Source organism: Erpetoichthys calabaricus, chromosome 8 (assembly GCF_900747795.2).
Source record: "Erpetoichthys calabaricus chromosome 8, fErpCal1.3, whole genome shotgun sequence".
NCBI lineage: Eukaryota > Metazoa > Chordata > Cladistia > Polypteriformes > Polypteridae > Erpetoichthys > Erpetoichthys calabaricus.
The window spans coordinates 62,721,199-62,742,762 of NC_041401.2; the positions used below are offsets into that span (position 1 = coordinate 62,721,199).

The 21,564-nt window shown below is 42.6% G+C and overlaps 2 protein-coding genes across 2 annotated transcripts in view; both read left to right on the top strand.

Annotated features, from left to right (window-relative positions):
• LOC114655548 (multidrug and toxin extrusion protein 1-like) overlaps window positions 1-21,564 on the top strand; it is a 276,585-nt gene that overhangs the window by 192,469 nt on the left and 62,552 nt on the right. The window lies entirely within an intron of this gene.
• Window positions 1-21,564, top strand: part of LOC114656536 (multidrug and toxin extrusion protein 1-like) — a 90,915-nt gene that overhangs the window by 26,524 nt on the left and 42,827 nt on the right. The window contains exons 2-4 of the mRNA XM_028808179.2: window positions 11,417-11,518; window positions 11,639-11,707; window positions 14,788-14,936. Coding sequence (XP_028664012.2) covers window positions 11,417-11,518; window positions 11,639-11,707; window positions 14,788-14,936 — 320 coding nt within the window. The remainder of the gene's footprint in view (window positions 1-11,416; window positions 11,519-11,638; window positions 11,708-14,787; window positions 14,937-21,564) is intronic.

Here is a 21,564-nt window from a genome sequence, read left to right on the forward strand (position 1 = left end):
CTGCTCTCAAACTTGTATCACAGGTGCATGTCATGGCACTGCAGTAATTACATACAAGCATATATGATGATCATGTTTCACCCAGTGAATCCACATTACTAACCGAGAATGCTAAACCGGATGGACGCAGGGACATCCGGCCATGGGCCGTAGCCGCAAAAAGACGTACTGCACAGGCGCCCCAAGAAATGAGGCGCCGCGAGAGGCGGCCGCGACCACAGAAAAAAGGAGTGAGCACAGAAAAAAGGAGTCAAACGCAGGCGACGCACACAGCGCCGCACGAAAGCCATTGCACACGAAATTAGCACACAAAAAAAAAGAAGCCGCTCGCGCCCCACAAATCCCACACCCACCTCCAAGCGCCCCCCCCCCCTACAAGCAGCGGACGGGACACACACAAAGAGGATGATTCAACAAGCCCCTGGCACACAAAAAAAAAGAACCCGCAACCCACCCCCCACAAGCAACGGACGGGACACACACAAAGAGGAGGATTCAACAAGCCCCTGGCACACAAAAAGAAAGAAGACGCTCGCGCCCCACCAATCCCACCACCCCCTCCAAGCAACATCCCCCCCAGACGCCGGCAAAGCACACAGCACCGCACGAATCCCATTGCACACGAAACGGGACGCACACAAAGAGGAGGATTCAACAAGCTCCTACCACACCAAAAAAAAGAAGCCGTGACCACCACACCAAGCCCATTAGAGATGAAATGGGACAGACTACGGACATGGCACACGAAACGTTCACAACAACGACGATTCAGACCCACAAACACACTAACATCAATAAGAAGTGACACCCAAAGCCCCATTTCTAAAGGAACCGTCCGCAGACACCTGCTAAACGATTGCGCCACTTAGCTGACAACGCGTTCAATAATGAGTCCACTATTGAGGAAAATTCATTGGGATTAATGAATGTCATTTGCAATCATTGTCATTCACTTAACTTCCCTGAAGAAACAACTGGCAATACAAGTAATGAATTTACACGTTGTTGTCAAAAGGGTCAGATTAGACTGCCTCCTTTACATTCATATCCTGAATATCTACAGAAGCTTCTAACTAACAATGTACCTGAAAGTAAAAACTTTATGAACTGCATTAGATCCTACAATAGTTCATTTGCTTTTGCATCTACCGGAGTAAATATCAGGCCACCAAAAGGCAATGGCCCATACTGCTTTCGCATATGTGGACAAATATTGCATCGCATTGGAACAGTGCACCCTGAAACAAATCAACAACGCAAATATGCACTAATCTACACACAAAGCCCCATTTCTAAATGAACCGTCCGTATTAAACATACGTCATCTCAACACGTTCACACTATGCAGCATATGTGGATCTCATTACAATAAGGCACTATTAACCGTTCAACCGCAGAAAAGGCTCCATATTAACAGTGAGTGCGATCCTCCTTATTACTTATCCATATTTATCACGCTCAAGAACAAACAAGTCATTAATTCACGATCACGGGTACAAAACGATACGGCTCGGATAACGGGACCAAACACAATTCACACTATGCAGCATAGGTGGATCTCATTACAATGAGGCACTATTAACCGTTCAACCGCAGAAAAGGCTCCATATTAACAGTGACTGCGATTCTCCTTATTACTTATCCATATTTCTAACGCTGAAGAACAAACAATTCATGAATTCACGATCACGGGTACAAACCGATACGGCTCGAGTAACGGGACCAAACACACGAACCCGCATGAAAAAAAACAATACACGTCGGCTCCAACGTGCTTCTGAAACTCTGGAAGAAAAAATGTCTCGGCTCCAAAAACGCAAAGCTCAACTAACACAGTTACAGAAACGAACCCAAATGGACAGACACACTGAACGTGGACGCATGCAGCGTGCGTCTCACAGTACTGCATCGAAACAGGCACGTCTTCAAAACGAAACACCTCCCGTCTCAGACATACAGAAACGGCAGCGAGGGGACAAAATAAATAAACGCAAACGTCTACACCGCGCATCTCAAATGCCGGAAAACAAGCAGGCAAGGCTCCAAAAAGAGAAAGCTCAACTGACCGACATACAAAAACGGGCAAGGCTCAATACAAACAATGCACGCCATAAACTACAACGGGCTTCTCACACCTCATAGGCAAATCGATTACAGCTCCAAAACAATACGTCCCAAATACTGGACATACAACGACGTGCCTCTCAAACGGCACAAGCAAAACATACACGTCACGGACATCAACGACAGAAACGCTCACATAAACGACGATTCAGACCCACAAACACACTAACATCAATAAGAAGTGACACCCAAAGCCCCATTTCTAAAGGAACCGTCCGCAGACACCTGCTAAACGATTGCGCCAGTTAGCTGACAACGCGTTCAATAATGAGTCCACTATTCAGGAAAATTCATTGGGATTAATGAATGTCATTTGCAATCATTGTCATTCACTTAACTTCCCTGAAGAAACAACTGGCAATACAAGTAATGAATTTACACGTTGTTATCAAAACGGTCAAATTAGACTGCCTCCTTTACATTCATATCCTGAATATCTACAGAAGCTTCTAACTAACGATGTACCTGAAAGTGAAATCTTTATGAACTGCATTAGATCCTACAAATCGATATCCACTATGAACATTAACAGTGGCACTGCACATGACATCCGTCTTGCAAAACTGTTATTATTGATGAATGTACAATGGCATCCACTCACTTACTCAACACCATTCATAAACTTCTACAAATGTTTATGAATAATAATCTTCCCTTTGGAGGAAAGGTACTTTTATTACGAGGAGATTTTAGACAGTGCTTAGCTATTGTTCCACATTCCATGCGCTCAGCTATTGTTCAGTGCACCTTAAAATACGCAGACAATTGGCATTGCTTTCAAAAGATACAGTTAGTACAAAACATGCGATGTCCACATCCAGATCATAACAATTGGTTATTACAACTGGGAGATGGTACACTCACCAATACAGATAGACTTCACCCAGATATTATTACAATTCCTCAAGCCTTTATCTGCGCCGACTTAGTTACAGACAGATTTGGAACAGCAATCTCATTAGACCAAATGCCCCTTTTAACACAACGCACTATATTATGTCCAAAAAATATTAATGTGGAAAACATAAATACCCAAGTCATTCCATTACTTCCTGGAGAGACACAACTCTTTCTAAGCTCTGACAAACTTGACTCTGATCACGACAATAACCATCTTCATTGACCTTACAAGTTCTGACCTGGAATTACCTTTTACACTTAAACGGCGTGTGCAAAGAAATTTTCCAATAAACCTTTACACTGTGCCACACACTTTATTGTTTGCTTTCTATTTGCATCATCTACACCTTCACACTATTCTATATCTCATTCATACATCACGCTCTTTCTCATTCCCAACACCAGGGGTTGGCGAGCGAAGCGAGCAGGGGGCGGAGCCCCCTAGTAGTGCAGAAAATGGAGCAGGAAGAAGGTGTCATGCATGTACAAGAGCAAGGCTTTGTGAGAAATCGTGATGTCCGAATGCGTGGTATGGCAGTGTGGAGAGGAGCAGACAGAGGACAAGGAAATGTCGGGGGCAGGAGTAGAGGAAGAGGAGTGAATTGATACCATAGGGTGTCTAATGAAATAAGGGCAACAATTGTGGACCATGTTATCAACCATGACCTAAGTTTGGCTGAAGCTGGTCGACAGGTGCAGCCTATGGTGCCATGCATTGCATTTCTGAAGCTTACTGTAAATAGTAGAATCTGTGACCTCTGTATAACAATTGATAAACTGATAACCATTGTATTGTCAGAATAGTACCACTGCCCCATTCTGGTGGGAGAGGGCTACTTTTGACACGCAGGCAGCAGATGGCAATTTTGGACATGGTGAGAGAAAACAATGTAATTAGGCTAAAAGAGATCCAGCAAGCTGTTGTGGAGGACAATGGAGTTTTTCACAACGTTTCTTCTGTTAGCCTCTCCACCTTAGAAAGGATCCTGAAAAGACATGCTCTTTCTACAAAACAGCTGTACAAGGTTCCATTTGAGAGAAACAGTGAGAGAGTAAGAAGGCTTAGACATCTGTATGTACAGGTAAGGATATAGAGATATTTTCCCTTTTTTCTAAGGTACACTATGTCAAATATTTCTAATGGGAACACTTTTTTTGGATTTTACAGAGAATACTCAGGGTGGAGTGGTGGCTCTGAGGCTAGGGAGTTGCACTGGCAATCACCAAAAGTGACTGTACTTTGTTGGGCCCTTGAGCAAGGTCCTTAACCTGCAATAGCTCTGTCCTGGGTATGATGTTAATCTGCACTCGAGTCCTAATCTGGGATTGTCATGTAGTGGTGTGGCAATGTGCTGTATCAGTGCATGCTCCTAACCTCCTCCTTGAGGTGGAGGCTGATGAGACACCACAAAATTTTGTATTTGTCACAATGTATGCTGCTGAACATGAGGTAATTCACTATGCTGCAGCCATTGGGCCCTGCAACACAGACCGGCTTCTTCAGTCTTTAAATGGGCTCTACAATGCCCTTATTCCCAAAAATGAAAGGGTGATTGTGAGAACCAACATGGCACTTCATGTAGTAATTTGGAACAATGTAAGTTTTCACCACTCGAACTGTGTGAGGAATGATAATGGTGTTCATGTCACAGTATTCACCATTCCTCAACCCAACTGAGGAATTCTTCTCCGCTTGGCGGTGGAAGGTGTATGATCGACAGCCTCATAATAAGATTTTCCAACTAGAAGCAATGGATGTTGGCTGTGAGGCTGTCACACCTGAGCCATGTTGAGGCTGGGTGCAGCATGCAGAAAGATTTTACCCTCTGTGTCTAAGAAGGGAAGACATCAGGTGTGATGTGGACACAATGATGTGGCCTAATAGAGAGGAGAGCCAGGATGCCCCTTACTGTAAGGCATTTCATATTTTTCACTTTATAGTAATTTTACATTTATATATATATACACTAGGGGGTTTGCTTGCTTCGCTCGCCAACCCCCCCACCCCCGCCTGCGCTACACGCCAGCCACTTCACGTCTCTGTCACTTGCATTGTGAAGAGGGGGGCTGAACACACCCCAAGGAGACGAGGTCGCTCCTCCGAAACCCCCTCTTTAACGGTGATACAATGGGAAACAAATAGTTTTTTTTATAACTCCTCTTTGCTCGATCAGCTGCTGGATTGCTGGTGCTGCCGTGCCATGTACAGCAACTGTCCTACTCTTTGTTTTTTATTTCCGGACCCGGGCGTGGTTAAATCTTTTGGCACAAAGTCTCATCTTGCAGGACATGAGCTCTTGATATTTTTTAGTTTATAATTTAAAAACAGAATAAGAATCTGAAAGTCTAACAACATCACATTAAAGTTTGATAAATTCTGAAAAGAATGATACCAAACATATATATGTAGGTTTTAAAATAAGCACGATTTAAAGCGTGACATACAAATGTCACATAAAATCGTTACACAAAATCATTGCACTTTTAGGCTTAGGATTTTATATATAGAGTAGATATGTAGTGTGACTTTACTATACAGTAGTTGGAGTTACTGCAGTGGGTTGGCACCCTGCCCGGGATTGGTTCCTACCTTGTGCCCTGTGTTGGCTGGGATTGGCTCCAGCAGACCCCCGTGACCCTGTGTTCGGATTCAGCAGGTTGGAAAATGGATGGATGGATAGTTGGAGTTATGTTCTAAGTTTGTATGTTTTTTCTTTGTCTGTTTTCTGATGCATAAAGTTTCATGTGTATCATTTTGCTTTTCAAAGTTTGAGCATTAAATATTGTGTAACGTTTCAAAAAAAATCCTTCACATTTTATTTTTGTGTTTGAACATTCTTTACTATACATTAGGCCTAATTTTTTTTTTTTTGTGTTACTCTTTTCAAAGTCAGTAAGGTTTTGATAAAAGTATAAATACATTTGGTGTCTAAGTCTTAAAACAGTGGTGAAAGATTTTTATTCACTGATCACAGTACTGAAGTGTTTGACTGACTTTGCATGTTTGGCACATATGAAAAAAGTTTTGATTGTTTTAGTATATTTTGCACAGGTGAGTCTGTGTTATGAGAAATGCCTGAACTGTTTTGAGAACTGCTTTAAAAGTTGTGAGAATGAAATTCTTGATGTGAGAATTGCACCAAAGGGATCGAGAAAAACTGAAAAGTATGATCTCAAATTACATTGACATATTGAAGGGAAAAACATTACTGTACCTGCACATACAGGAACCTTTGCTCCTTCACCCTCTCATTATTTCTGGAAAAAGGACCCCTGTAGAGCTGTCTCATTCTTGCAGCACTCTATCTGTGGTGGAGAGACTGACAGAGGTGATGTTCTGAAAGGAGGTATCATCTTGTAGAATGGCACTCTGGATGTCACGAAGTCTAATAGCGTTGTTGGCCCTCAACATGTAACCATGTTGTGGTGTAAATAATAGGCCTCTGCCACCAGAATGGGAAAGTGGTACAATCTTGAAATGGCACAAACAAGAATCCATGAATTCAACAGTACAAATATCTGTTACAGGATGCCATTACCAAGTTTGCACAGAAACAGTAAAATATATATGCAATGCGCAGGATTTTGGTTATATACCTGTTTTCATTTCTGAATGTTCATATTATGGATGCCACTGAGGTGCGGCTTAGTTGTGGGCTAGAGGCTTTGCCCGGCCTCAGCCATGCTTAGGCCATAGTTTATTACATGGACAACAGTGGTGGCCATGATCTCTTTTGATATGTTCAGTCGTCTTTGACACCCCCTGCATCTTTTTGTCCTCTCTGTGCTCCTTTCACCCCTCCACCATTCATTCTGACATCTCTTGGTGCTTGCTTCATTGTTTTTCTGCAGCAACACTGAAGTAGACCTTATAAAGATTTTTAATTAGTAATTGGCTACAATTAGCCATGACTAGTACATGTAGAATGAGGAGGGGGTGCTCATTATTCTCATATGCCTTATACAGTTGTGCTTGAAAGTTTGTGAACCCTTTAGAATTTTCTATATTTTTGCATAAATATGACCTAAAACATCATCAGATTTTCACGCAAGTCCTAAAAGTAGATAAAGAGAAACCAGTTAAACAAATGAGACAAAAATATTATACTTGGTTATTTGTTTATTGAGGAAAATGATTGAATATTACATATTTTTGAGTGGCAAAAGTATGTGAACCTTTGCTTTCAGTATCTGGTGTGACCCCCCTTTGCAGCAATAACTGCAACTAAACGCTTCCAGTAACTGTGAATCAGTCCTGCACAGCGGCTTGGAGGAATTTTAGCCCATTCCTCCGTACAGAACAGCTTCAACTCTGGGATGTTGGTTGGTTTCCTCACATTAACTGCTCGCTTCAGGTCCTTCCACAACGTTTCGATTGGATTAAGGTCAGGACTTTGACTTGGCCATTCCAAAATATTAGCTTTATCCTTCTTTAACCATTCTTTGGTAGAACGACTTGTGTGCTTAGGGTCGTTGTCTTGCTGCATGACCCACCTTCTCTTGAGATTGAGTTCATGGACAGATGTCCTGACATTTTCCTTTATCATTCTCTAATATACTATAATTCAGAATTCATTGTTCCATCAATGAAGGCAAGCTGTCCTGGCCCAGATGCAGCAAAACAGGCCCAAACCATGATACTACCACCACCATGTTTCATAGATGGGATAATGTTCTTATGCTGGAATGCAGTGTTTTCCTTTCTCCAAACACAACGCTTTTCATTTAAACCAAAAAGTTCTATTTTGGTCTCATCCGTCCACAAAACATAGCCTTCTGGTTTGTCCACGTGATCTTTAGCAAACTCCATCCTGGAGTTAATGAATTAAATGCATATCAGCGGGGAAATGTTCTCATCTTGTTGAACTCCAGACAACTAACAACTTTTTTGACGAGTGTTTTTGAGTTGTATCATCGATCAATTGGTCCAAGTCAACAACTGAAGATTTACAGATGAGTCTTGTATATTCAGAATTTAATGCTATGTGACTACTTCTGATAGTACATTTTTGTTAAACTAAAATCACAATGTTTGTTTATGCTTTTACTGATAGATAGATAGATAGATAGATAGATAGATAGATAGATAGATAGATAGATAGATAGATAGATAGATAGATAGATAGATAGATAGATAGATAGATAGATAGATAGATACTTTATTAATCCCAGTCTTTTAGAGTGAATTCATTTAAGAAATAAATCAAGGGCCCAAGATAGATAGATAGATACTTTATTAATCCCAGTCTTTTAGAGTGAATTCATTTAAGAAATAAATCAAGGGCCCAAGCTAGATTTTCAAACTCTTATGCTGATTGGGCTACTTTTATAACCTTAAGGAATAAGTGTACCTTAATGGTACAGAAATCCAAATTGGAGTTTTATCTTAAGTCAGTTATGGAAATCCCAAATAACTCCTCAAAATTTTGGAACTTAATTAAATCCTTATTGGGTACATATGCTGCTTTAAGCCTCCCCGAACATATACTGTTTGGCTCAGATAAAATAATGTACATATAGGTACATTAGTTGGGGAAACCGATTGATTTTTATTTTAGAAACTATTTATTTTAGACTAGTGGAAGCTACTTTTTTTTTGGCCTATGATTGATTATGGTGACATATTGTTTATGCGTGCACCCTGCTCTGTCTTATGGAGCCTTGATTCAGTGTACCATATCTCTGTGTTTTATTACAAATGCAAAGTCTCTTACTCATCATTGCATACTTTATGATTGGTTGAGTTGGACATCATTGACCACTTGCAGACAACAACATTGGTATATTTTTTTTTTTATCTATAAAGCAATTTTGGGTAAACTTCCATCATATCTGAGTAAGCTACTCTGTCTCAGTATGGGTAGTCACAGATTATGCTGCTCCAAGTTGTTGCATTTTACTGTACCCCAGGTTTTGACTAATTTGAGGAAAACTGCATTTTCTTATTATGCACCATGGACATGGAATAATTTGCAGAAAGATCTAAAATTAGATATATTTGCACTGATGAATTTAAGGGTATCCTAAAGAATGTAGTGAAGGAGACATGTAGTTTGTCTTAACAGGTTAGTGTGTTTATGTATAGTTGTTACCCGATTGTGAACATTGTAAATGCTGTATGTTGCGTTATATATTCTTACATTGAATATGTGTTGTATATTACATTGTATGTGTTGTACTTTAACGTGTTGTGAGTGTGTAGGGCTGCTACCATGGCCAGGTCTCTCTTGTGAAAGACATTTTAATCTCAGTGGGACTTCCTGGTTAAATAAAAATGCAGTAATCCCTCGCTACTTCGCGATTCACTTTTCGCGGATTCATGACTTCGCGGGTTTTTAAATACAAGTGATTGCCCGCCTATCGCGGAAGTTATGTTCCAGACCCATCAGCAACAGGAGAAAATCCGCGATATAGAAAGACCATATAAATAAACATTTTTATAGTTTAAGCCTTAAAATACCCATCCCACATGCTTTAAACACATGTAAACTTATAAAACACACTTTGTTAACACATATGATATGTGGATGTCAGGCTAAGGATATGAGTAACATCTCACTTTTATAAAACATTTTAACTTCACTTAAGACAAGACAGTGAGACAAGAAAATAGGTGCTGTACAGGCTTTTAAATTATTGACACGCAGAGCGACAAGCAGCACAAAGCTAGCACAAAAGTCCACTTCTCCTTAGTGTTCATTCAGCTCCCCACCCCCTTGACAATGCGAAGTGGCAGGAGCATACTGCGCCTCCGGGGAGGGGGGTTTGAGCGAACGTGCGTTCAGCCCTCACACACCCCCACTCCTCCTCCTCCTTCCGAACGCACAAGCAGGCATTTTGGCAGAAGCAGCACAAAGTCCATTTCTGCTCAGCGTGAGTTCAGCTGCCCCCCTTCACAAAGCGAGTGCAGACACATCGACATCTGATCGCTGCGTGCAGTGTGCAGTGTTGGTCTGCGGTGTTTAAGAATGTAGAAAGTGTTTAAGAGCATTGGAAGTGTTTATACGAGTGTGGGAAAGGTTAACAAGAGAGTGAGAAAGGTTTATAAGAGTGTGGGAAGGGTTTATAAAGCCTTAAAATATGTATAAATAATAAAATAAATATAGGTCGCTACTTCGCGGATTTTCACCTATTGCGGGGGGCTCTGGAACGTAACCCCCGCGATAGGTGAGGGATGACTGTATAAAAAATTAGAGCCAATAATCTCTTCAAAAGCTCAGGGGAGCTCCATCCTTCTCAGAGGTTTGGGTCCAAATAAGACACCAACATTCAGAGGCGTGTTCCCGTTATATCTGTCCTGGCAGAATGGGCGTGGTCAGTAGCCCTCAGGGGGTGTCATCTCCAGGCTAAAGAAGGAAGAAAAAAGAAACAAGCCTGTTAGCAGCGGCACCCCTTCTCACCCTTTTGGGTTATTAGATACCTGGGATGAGTCTTTGAGGTTTTTCTCAGAAGTACACGTGTAACAACACACACACACTATGGTCTGAACTCGTGCCAGAATGACTAAAAGGAAAGAATACTTCTGACTTGGCAGTCACAGTCCCAGTGAGGCATTACTTAGACCCAGTGGTGTTTTTGACACCCTTCTGCTGAATAGTTTGTTGGCTTAATATACTCGGTATGTGCAGCATTGTTCATAATGGCACTCTTCATTCTCTCCTTTCCTACTACATCCAGGGGGTCAAGAGTGTGTCCCATAAATGACCCTGCCCTTTTACTTAGCTTGTTGATTTGGTAGAACTATCTTCAAGGGATAATACCAGCCCAACACACCACAATGTAACAATCACACTGACCATCACAGAGTTGTAGAACATGTAAAGGATGTCTCTACCCACATTAAAGTGCACAGGCTCGTAAGAAAAAAGTCTACTCTGCCCCTTCTTATATACTTCCTATTTGTTAGAAGACCAGACCAGCCTGTCATTGATGTGGACCTCAAAATACTTGTAACAGTGCACCACCTCTTACTCTATGAATAGTGACTGGACCGGAAAAACTCAATAACTAGTTTCTTGGTTTTGCTGATGTTAGGTTGTAGACAATTATTTCTGCATCAAGACACAAAGTTCTCTAACTAACGTTAATACTGTGTCTCAACCCCTTATCAGTACACCCCAATATGTGTGGATATACAGTACCAGGAAAATGTCTGCAAGTGACATGGCCTGGTGTTGTATTTATAGTTTGAGGTGTACAAAGTAAAGAGCAAAGGAGCAAGGACTGTTTCTTGTGGTGCTCCAGTGCTGCCCACATCCATATCAGTAACACAGTCCTCCTACATAATGCAGTCAATTTAAATATGAAGAAAAAGAGAGAACCATAGGGGAGCCAATCTGTTAGGCAATGTCTCTTTTGATTTCTGCTTTTTTTATCTCCTCTCTTTTACCAGTTTGCTTCTCAGTTGATGATCTTTCTCATAAGTTTCATCAGCACAGTGTTTTGTGGACATCTTGGAAAAACAGAACTAGATGCAGTGGCACTCTCCATTACAGTAAGTGTTTCTATTCAATGCTTTCTTTATTTCACTTATGTGCTTAATAGTCAGAGAATGGACTTTACCTAACTTACTTATTTTAAATTTTTACTTGCTTTTTTTTATCTTATCTTCCAGGTAATAAATGTGACGGGTATTTCAATAGGAAGTGGCTTAGCTTCAGTGTGTGACACATTGATTTCTCAAGTAGGTAAATGATTTATCACTACTAAATTGTAACCTTTGAAATGAGCTGACATGACACACATGTGCCAGAAAACAGACCTATTGGGGTGGGTCACAGATCTAAGAATCTTTATTGTATTTGACATCTTTTCCTGTTGCCACTACTTTCATAAGTTTGGCCAACTATCCATTTACAGAACCACACTCATCAAATTTAAGGTTGCAGTGCTGGAGGCAGTTCCAGATTCATTAGCTGAAAGGCAGGTACCAACCCTGGACAGAGCATCCCTCCACTAATTTAAACTGTCCGTCTTTGGGATGTGGGAGTGAAACACTTCGACATGGCAGAGCATGCAAACGTCATGCAGACAGTGACCACGGGTGGATTTTAGAGCAGTACCCTGAAGTTGTGAGACAGCATATTTATCACAGTGTCACCATGCTGCATATTGTGGGAAATGTTAATTACTTAAAAATATTGTAGAATGAGGCAACTAATTTTGAGATAATAAAATAAATAGGACAGTTCTATCTAAATAGCCTAGGAAAGCATTAAGTATTCATAGACTGAGTATAACAATTTGATAAAACTGAGTGGTTCTGAATTGTGTAGAAGGACACCAAAAGAAAAACTGGGAGAAAGAAAGTGTCACAAAGCAGAGTCTGAGTTTTTAGAATAGTGGCAATTTATATGAAGAATTTGAGACACTTTGACTCTTAGTCACTAGTATGGCCTGTAGGGGATGTCTCATGGACCCAAACCCTCAACACAATCTTACACAAACAGTCCCAGTACAAATAAAATAGTTTTATTACACACTTTCTACAGGTTCCTTTCTTTTAACAGTACACAACTGCAGCACGATTCTCTTCTCTCCTTCTTTTCCTCCACCTCCTCTCCAAACTTTGCCTTCCTGGGCCAAGTGAAGGGCTGTCTTTTAATGAGTGACCAGTGCTCACTGTTTCCTTAAAGAAGCACTTCTGGATCTGATAGCATCACAATGGTTCTTGTACTGTCAGTTCCCAACAACTCCCCCTGGCGGTCCCTAGAGTATCCAACAGTGCAGGCCCAAGGGACCACAACTCCCATTCTGCCCTGTGGGCGTCCATACTGGGGCTCACTAAATGGAATAATGCCGCCCAATATACAGAGGGATGCTTAGCCCATAATGGCCAGTTACCCACTGTCCCATATTCTTAGCCTCCTGACCAGGAAAAAGACTGCCAGTCATCCCGGCTGCTTCCCCACGCATGGTGTCCTTCCACAGTCACCCCCTGGAATGGAAGGGGGATATTGCAGTTCCTTCCTGACCTTCCTTTGTCATGGTTTCCTGGCCAGACAAGGGAGCAGGGTCCATCCATCACACTTGCTTCTGAGTCATCCATTTGGTGGTGCGACATAACCAGGGCCGGATTTATATGAAAAGATGCCCTAGGCTATTCCACTTATGAGGCCCTTTCACCTTCCATTTTTAAGTTTGTAAATTACATGAGAGATAATAAAATACATCATTACTGTCATTAACCAATACATTTTTATGTTTGTTTATTAGTCATATGCGTAGAATTTCTCCTTATTTTCGGTTCAGTGTTTTAGTGTTCACTGTTTTTAGAATAGTGTAATTTTAATTTTGCTAACAATTTGAATGTAGGCCCCTCTTGATCTTGAGGCCCTAGGCTGAAGCCTAGTTAGCCTATAGGAAAATCCGGCCCTGGACATAACTGAATGATTGATTAATCAAGAACTGTACTGTTTTAGATGCTACTGTTCCCTTCTCTTCATAGTACAAATATGATGTGGGCATAATCCTCACTCTTTTATATAAGAACTATTGGCTGTTCTATGACTACATATCATGAGTTTAAATTCATTCTCCACATTTTAAAGAAATGGAGTTCCATCACAATGTAACAATGTTTTGTTAAAAGTGAAACTCGAATGAAAAGCACTCTCTTGTATTCTCACCATAGCTGGAATTTTTAAAGACACAGGGAAGGGAAAGCCGCCTAAGGTTAAGGATCATGTGCCTTAAACCATCAATCTGGAGGGCATCTGCCTCTTTTTTGTTTTTTAAACTGCCATGATCCCTCTTTCTCTCCCTCTTCCCAAAGACAGCATCTTGATCCCACATTTCTTACCTAGGGACATCATGCTGCCACTTGCCAGCTTGGAGTTCTTGAGTCTTCGGGGCCCCCACTCTTTTTCTCACTATCTCCCTGGTGCTCCCAAGGTGTCTACTGCCTCTTAATGGTCTCTTCTTCACACATTGCTGCCAGTGTAGGTCTTTCTTACCTTGGCTAGACATCTTCAAAATCTTCTGCTGCCTTGTGAAATTTTGCCAGTGCCCTTTCCAATGGTAACTCCTTGGCTATCAGGTACCATATCACATAATAAAGAAAACTGAATTTGACTTCAACCCAACACTGTTTTGGAAAATATCTAAGTTCTTGAACAAATTTGCAGAGAGAAATCTGTCGAGTCAATGCCACACAGTGAAATTTTAAGCATGTAAACCTTGTACCTTAAAATGGCAATATATGATAAACTATCACATCATCTTAACCTCAGCTTTCAGCTTCTGTGGTAACATCTGAGGACATTTTCCTTGATCCTCAGCACATTCTCTGTCAATGCTGTCCTATGGAATTCTAGCTAGTCTTGGTTTCATTTATCTCTCAGGGTTACAGTTGGTTTGACTGAAGCTGGAAGAAAAGCAGGAGCTGGAGCTCTTATGATGAGAAATTGCAGTGTATGTCAAATTACATGACTGTGATGACTTTCCAGAATACTTGTACATTTCCAAAGAATTAAAAACATAATGTGCTGCCTGATGAAGCCGGTTTATGATGAAATTCTACATAAAATCAAATACACATCTGTGAGGAGTTGTGGCTCTTTAGAAATTGACATTTGTGAGACATAAGAAGACAACTGTGAGTCTGTAAATGTGCTATGCTTTGATTTATTTGTAAATTCATGAAAGGAATAGCTCTGAGACAAAATGCACAAAATAGCACTATTCATTATGGAGATACTGCACATTTCCATAAAAACATTTCACCGTGGCCAAAAAAGTAAAACATCTGTTCTTCCTTTCCAGACATATGGCAGTGGAAATCTTAAAAGAGTTGGGATCATCCTCCAGCGAGGGATTCTCATTTTACTGCTCTCTTGCTTCCCCTGCTGGGCCTTTCTAATAAACACTGAGTCTCTTCTGCGCCTTGCTCAACAAAACCCAGAAGTGATTAGGTGAGGCTTGGAGATTGTCATTGGCCTTTGTTGGCACCAACAGTTTGCTAATGTCCTGTCAATAATGTAAAAAAGGTGGGAATGCTTGAAGGCAACTTTTCATTGATTTTATGGAGGAGGATGAAACTAAAATGCTTGTCTTTAATTTGCTCTTCAACATAACAAGGAAGTAAACTGTGATGTGGGGAGCTGGAGCCCAAACCCACAGCATCTGGTGCAAGGCAGCAGCTAATCCAGGGATTGGCTTGGATTTGAACCTATTCTCCTAGAATTGTGAGATAACAACATCTGTTTTTAACTACCTGTGCTCTGCGTAGGATATAAAATCAAGACAAATTTAAACCAGTTATATTTTATTCAGTGTCCTCCTTACACAGGATGGCTCTTGGTTCCAAGTGTTCAAAATCAGTGCACAGAGAGAATGATATCCACTGACATAGAACTTCAGAAATTAGAGAAGCGAGAGAGGACTGTTCGGTCCATCTGGCTTGTTTGTTTAGCTAATCTGTCCCAATAGCTCATCTAGATACTTTTTAAAGGTTGTTGAGGTTTCTGCCTAAACTACATAAGTTGGTAGTTTGCTCCAGATACCTACAAGTCTTTGAGTAAAGTGCTTCCAGGCTTCAGCCTCCAATACACTTCTCCTTAATTTCCCCTGATATCTTTGAATGCGATTCACCATTTAGTCAATAATTGTGCTGGATCGATCCACTGTACTGATTCCTTTGAGAATTTTGAAGACCTGGATTAGGTCACCATGCTAGACTCTTCTGCTTAAAAGCAAACAGGTTTCATTTTCTGAGTCCTGGGATGCACTTGGTTGATCTCGTCTGCACAGCTTCAAGTGTTGCTCTGTCTTTTTTTTTTGTAGTGTTGTGTTCAGAACTGCACACAAGATGTTTTCCTCACTAGTGCATTACATAGTCTGAGCATAATGTCCCTTGATTTCTAGTCAACAGTTTTTATGATATAACCTAACATTTTATATGCATTTTTAATTGTTTCTGTATACTGCCTAGATGATGAGAACATTCTGTCAACCTAAACCCCTAAATTCTTTTCAGAATAATGTCGCTCATCTTGTAATTATAACTAACACTTCTTTTGCTTCCATGTAGTACTTTGCTCTTTTCTAAATTAATCTGCATTTTCCAAATCTTTGCCCAGCTCAGGAGATTATCCAAATCTCCTGACTTCTTCATTTGAGACATAAATGAGAGTGGATCTAGAAAATCTGGAATAGAGTTGTGAATATCAACCATTAACAGCCTTTTTGTAGTTAACCCAACTGAGAGCCCCAAAGTGATAATCGCTCAGACCTGTTACTTTATTTATTTTGGATTATGTTGGTTTTATTAAAAGACCCACACATGAGGGATAGAGATAATGGGAAATGAAAATACCTGTCAACACAGGAGACGGCAGTCCTGTAAGGACTTCGGGAATGTCCAGTAATTTAAAATTTCATCCATCCTGTTGACTGCTGTAGCAGCTTCTAAGGCTCAGCAGGTTGTCCACTTCTTTTAGCTCTCATCCCAGATATGTTGGTGGTGGGCAGTGACCCTCCAGTCTTGCCACCACCTCAGTGGCATGTCATGACAATATCTTGCTGATTTATGCAAGAATGATGGTGGTAACACCACTGCTATGGAGGCATGACAATGATGCCATAATGGTGTTCCCAAAATAAGGAGGTGCCATATGCCTTATACTGATGCACTGCTAGAGTAACATAATACTTACTATATTGTCATTTATAATATCATACTATGCCTGTGATAAAATGACCTGCTAGTGGTATTACAATGATGGTGATGGCATAATAACTGTGCAGTTGTCCCTATATTACTCAAGGACTTTTTTATCCATTGTCATAATTATGATGATATTAAGCTGTGAATATTGCCATGAAGAAAATCACACTGCTATGTTACCATTGCTGTGATGAGGATTATAGTGTGTGAGAAGCAGCCCGGACACAGACTGACGGACATCATTTAAAAGTCCAACACACATTTATTTAATGATTAAAGTGCACAAACTCAGTGCCGCAGCACCAATCACCCCCAAAGTCCAGGCCTCTTTCCACACTGCCTTTCCGCTCTTCAGGCCGCCTCTTTCCTCTCCCAGACCTCATCCTCTTCCACCCGACTCCAGCCCTGAATGAAGGGAGGCGGCCCCTTTTATTATCCCCCTGATGTGCTCCAGGTGTGCTCTGGCAATCTTCCACCGACACGCCCCAGTGTGGCGGAAGTGCCGGCTGTATCCCCGGAAGCACTCCGGGTGTCCCTGCTCCTCTTCCCCCCAGCACTTCATGGTGTGACGGAAGTGCTGAGGTCCAGGGCTCTCCAGGCATTGGGGCGCCCCCTGGCGGTGACCACAGGCCCCTACAGGGTTGGGCTTCACAGCCCTGTACCTGTGGCCCCCAACACAACCAGGGCGGACGCCCCCCCGTGGTCTGAAGGAGGCGCAGGCCCTCCTCCGGTCTTCCTGGGCATCCCGGCTGGGTACCACCCCCAGCTGCGTGCCGCAAGTGCCATGCTGGTCCCTGTCATGATACTGAAAATGATAAGCATGGGTCATTGTTTTTGAGAGGTGTTGTTAGGACAGATGACACCATTGTTGTTATGCTGTATTAACACTTCAATTCATCATTAACACTTGAATTCATCAAGACTCATGCGAGGCTCCTGTTTATAGACTTGTCAGCAGCTTTAATTCCATCCAACCCTATCTTTATGCAGAGAGGTTTATTAAAGATTTTAATTCAGACTTTAGTTTACTAGGCAGGCTAATTGACTTTTAACAGAGGGGACTCAAAGAGTGAAAGTAAATGGTTATCTGTCTGACACACTGCCCTCATCCACTCCCTAGCACTTATGCAGACTTAATTATCTTTGGCATGAACAATGTACAATGTCTTAGATATATCTCAGACCTCAATGTTACTTTTTTGAGCCTTTTACGTATATTCTTGGCCATTTATCAACCACTGATGTCTTACTTTAAAGCACTGTTCACTATTGGATCAGCTCCCCTCCTCAGCTGATAAACCTTGCAGTTTGGATCACAAGGCACTTCCTTACTGCTACAGGTACTCTAAATATTTACTTTATTAATAATTTCAATCACTCTAGATATAAAGACAAAGTATAGGAAGGTCAAAACAACTTGGAATATATTATAAACCAAATAGAGCACAATAAATACACAGGTGTAAATGGAAACAAACTAAATGAATAAATGCTGGTTTCTTTTGTCATTTGCATCTTGTTGCTAATAAGGAGCAATTAAAAACCAAGACTACAGCTGTTTAAGACTAAAATAAGCAATAAGGGTTCAAAATTTTAACGAGAGAGACAACTAAAGTGAAGCAGAAGTGTTACTTGACCAATAAGTGCTTCTTATTAAGCAATTGGGTTGGAACAAAAACCTGCAGCCACTGCGGCCCTTTAGGACTGAATCTGCCCACCCTGATTTAGGGTATTACACACCTTTGACTGGCTGGCTGTGAATATAATGGATGTCCTCGCTCAAACTCTTTGATTGGTTTAAGTATGTCCATTCCTCTTCCTTTAACAAACTGTAAACCAATTTGGCAATTTCTGGTCCCAGGCGCCCATCTGTTAGCATAATGAATGCATAATATTAATAAATACCAACAAATAAAAGTATATTTCAGCCAATTTTGTTTTTTTTTCTACAATGTCACCAAATTTCAATGAAATCAAAGTCTTTAGATTTTGTGATGTCCACTTTTTTACTGGGAGGATTACCCCTAAATATTGATATATATATATATATCAAAATGTTCCTTCTTAGAAGACACCTACTGACCTAGATGCACTATCTTGCCAAATTTTAACTTTTTAACTAAATGGCTAATAGTGTGTTTGTTGGTGAGTTAGTGAGTGAGACAGTTAAACAGTCTAATGCCTTCTCTTTTCCTCCCCCTGCAGAGTGGGAGACCGGCAGCCATTGCACCCCTGACATCACTTTTGTTGACTGCCCTCTTGGACCCACCCGTTCTTACCGGGATTATTTAAAAACACAGGACATTGCCATTTTGAATCAGTTATATTTTGAACTTGTGTCTTAAAAGATATTGTTTTATCATTTAGGAAAACTATTTTATTTTTTTCTTCGCAATTATATGGGGTCAGCTTTTAGCATTGTTTGTACTTTCACTACAATAAATATATATACACAAAAGCACAAACAGGTATTTATACCTCCATGCATCCATCCATCCTCTTCTGCTTATCCGAGGTCGTGTCACGGGGGCAGCAGCTTGAGCAGAGATGCCCAGACTTCCCTCTCCCCGGTCACTTCTTCTAGCTCTTCCGGGAGAATCCCAAGGTGTTCCCAGGCCAGCCGAGAGACATAGTCCCTCCAGCGTGTCCTGGGTCTTCCCCGGGGCCTCCTCCCGGTTAGACGTGCCCGGAACACCTCACCAGGGAGGCGTCCAGGAGGCATCCTGATCAGATGCCCGAGCCACTTCATCTGACTCCTCTCAATGCGGAGGAGCAGCGGCTCTACTCTGAGCCCCTCCCGGATGACTGAGCTTCTCACCCTATCTTTAAGGGAGAGCCCAGACACCCTGTGGAGGAAACTCATTTCAGCCGCTTGTATTCGCGATCTCGTTCTTTCGGTCACTACCCATAGTTCATGACCATAGGTGAGGGTAGGAACATAGATCGACTGGTAAATTGAGAGCTTCGCCTTGCGGCTCAGCTCCTTTATCACCATGACAGACCGATGCAGAGCCCGCATTACTGCGGATGCTGCACCGATCCGCCTGTCGATATCACGCTCCATTCTTCCCTCACTCGTGAACAAGACCCTGAGATACTTGAACTCCTCCACTTGGGGCAGGATCTCGCTACCAACCCTGAGAGGGCACTCCACCCTTTTCCGGCTGAGAACCATGGTCTTGGATTTGGAGGTGCTGATTCCCATCCCAGCCGCTTCACACTCAGCTGCGAATCGATCCAGAGAGAGCTGAAGATCATGGCCTGATGAAGCAAACAGGACAACATCATCTGCAAAAAGCAGTGACCCAATCCTGAGTCCACCAACGCCCTGGCTGCGCCTAGAAATTCTGTCCATAAAAGTTATGAACAGAATTGGTGACAAAGGGCAGCCCTGGCGGAGTCCAACTCTCACTGGAAACGGGTTCGACTTACTGCCGGCAATGCAGACCAAGCTCTGGCACCGATCGTACAGGGACCGAACAGCCCTTATCAGGGGGTCCGGTACCCCATACTCTCGGAGTAACCCCCACAGGATTCCCCGAGGGATACGGTCGAATGCCTTTTCCAAGTCCACAAAACACATGCAGACTGGTTGGGATAACTCCCATGCACCCTCCAGGACCCTGCTAAGGGTGTAGAGCTGGTCCACTGTTCCGTGACCAGGACGAAAACCACACTGTTCCTCCTGAATCCTCCTCTCCAGGACCCCCGAATAGACTTTTCCAGGGAGGCTGAGGAGTGTGATCCCTCTGTAGTTGGAACACACCCTCCGGTCCCCTTTCTTAAAGAGGGGGACCACCACCCCGGTCTGCCAATCCAGAGGCACTGTCCCTGATGTCCATGCTTTGTTGCAGAGACGTGTCAACCAAGACAGTCCTACAACATCCAGAGCCTTGAGGCGTATCTCATCCACCCCCGGGGCCCTGCCACCAAGGAGTTTTTTGACCACCTCGGTGATCTCAGTCCCAGAGATGGGGGAGCCCACCTCTGAGTCCCCAGGTTCTGCTTCCTCATTGGAAGGCATGTTAGTGGGATTGAGGAGGTCTTCGAAGTACTCCCCCCACCGACCCACAACATCCCGAGTCGAGGTCAGCAGCGCACCATCACCACCATATACAGTGTTGACACTGCACTGCTTCCCCCTCCTGAGACGCCGGACGGTGGACCAGAATCTCCTCGAAGCCGTCCGAAAGTCGTTCTCCATGGCCTCCCCAAACTCCTCCCATGCCCGAGTTTTTGCCTCAGCAACCACCAAAGCCGCATTCCGCTTGGCCTGCCGGTACCTATCAGCTGTCTCCAGAGTCCCACAGGACAAAAGGGTCTTGTAGGACTCCTTCTTCAGCTTGATGGCATCCCTCACCGCCGGTGTCCACCAACGGGTTCGGGAAATTGCCGCCACGACAGGCACCGACCACCTTACGGCCACAGCTCCGGTCAGCTGCCTCAACAATAGAGGCATTGATCATGGCCCATTCGGACTCAATGTCCCCCACCTCCCTCGGGATGTGGTCGAAGTTCTGCCGGAGGTGGGAGTTGAAGCTATTTCTGACAGGTGGCTCTGCCAGACGTTCCCAGCAGACCCTTACAACACGTTTGGGCCTACCAGGCCTGACCGGCATCCTCCCCCACTATCGAAGCCAACTCACCACCAGCTGGTGATCAGTTGACAGCTCTGCCCCTCTCTTCTCCCGAGTGTCCAAGACATGTGGCCGCAAGTCCGATGACACGACCACAAAGTTGATCATCAAACTGAGGCCTAGGGTGTCCTGGTGCCAAGTGCACATATGAACACCCCTATGCTTGAACATGGTGTTCGTTATGGACAATCCGTGACGAGCACAGAAGTCCAATAACAAAGCACCGCTCGGGTTCAG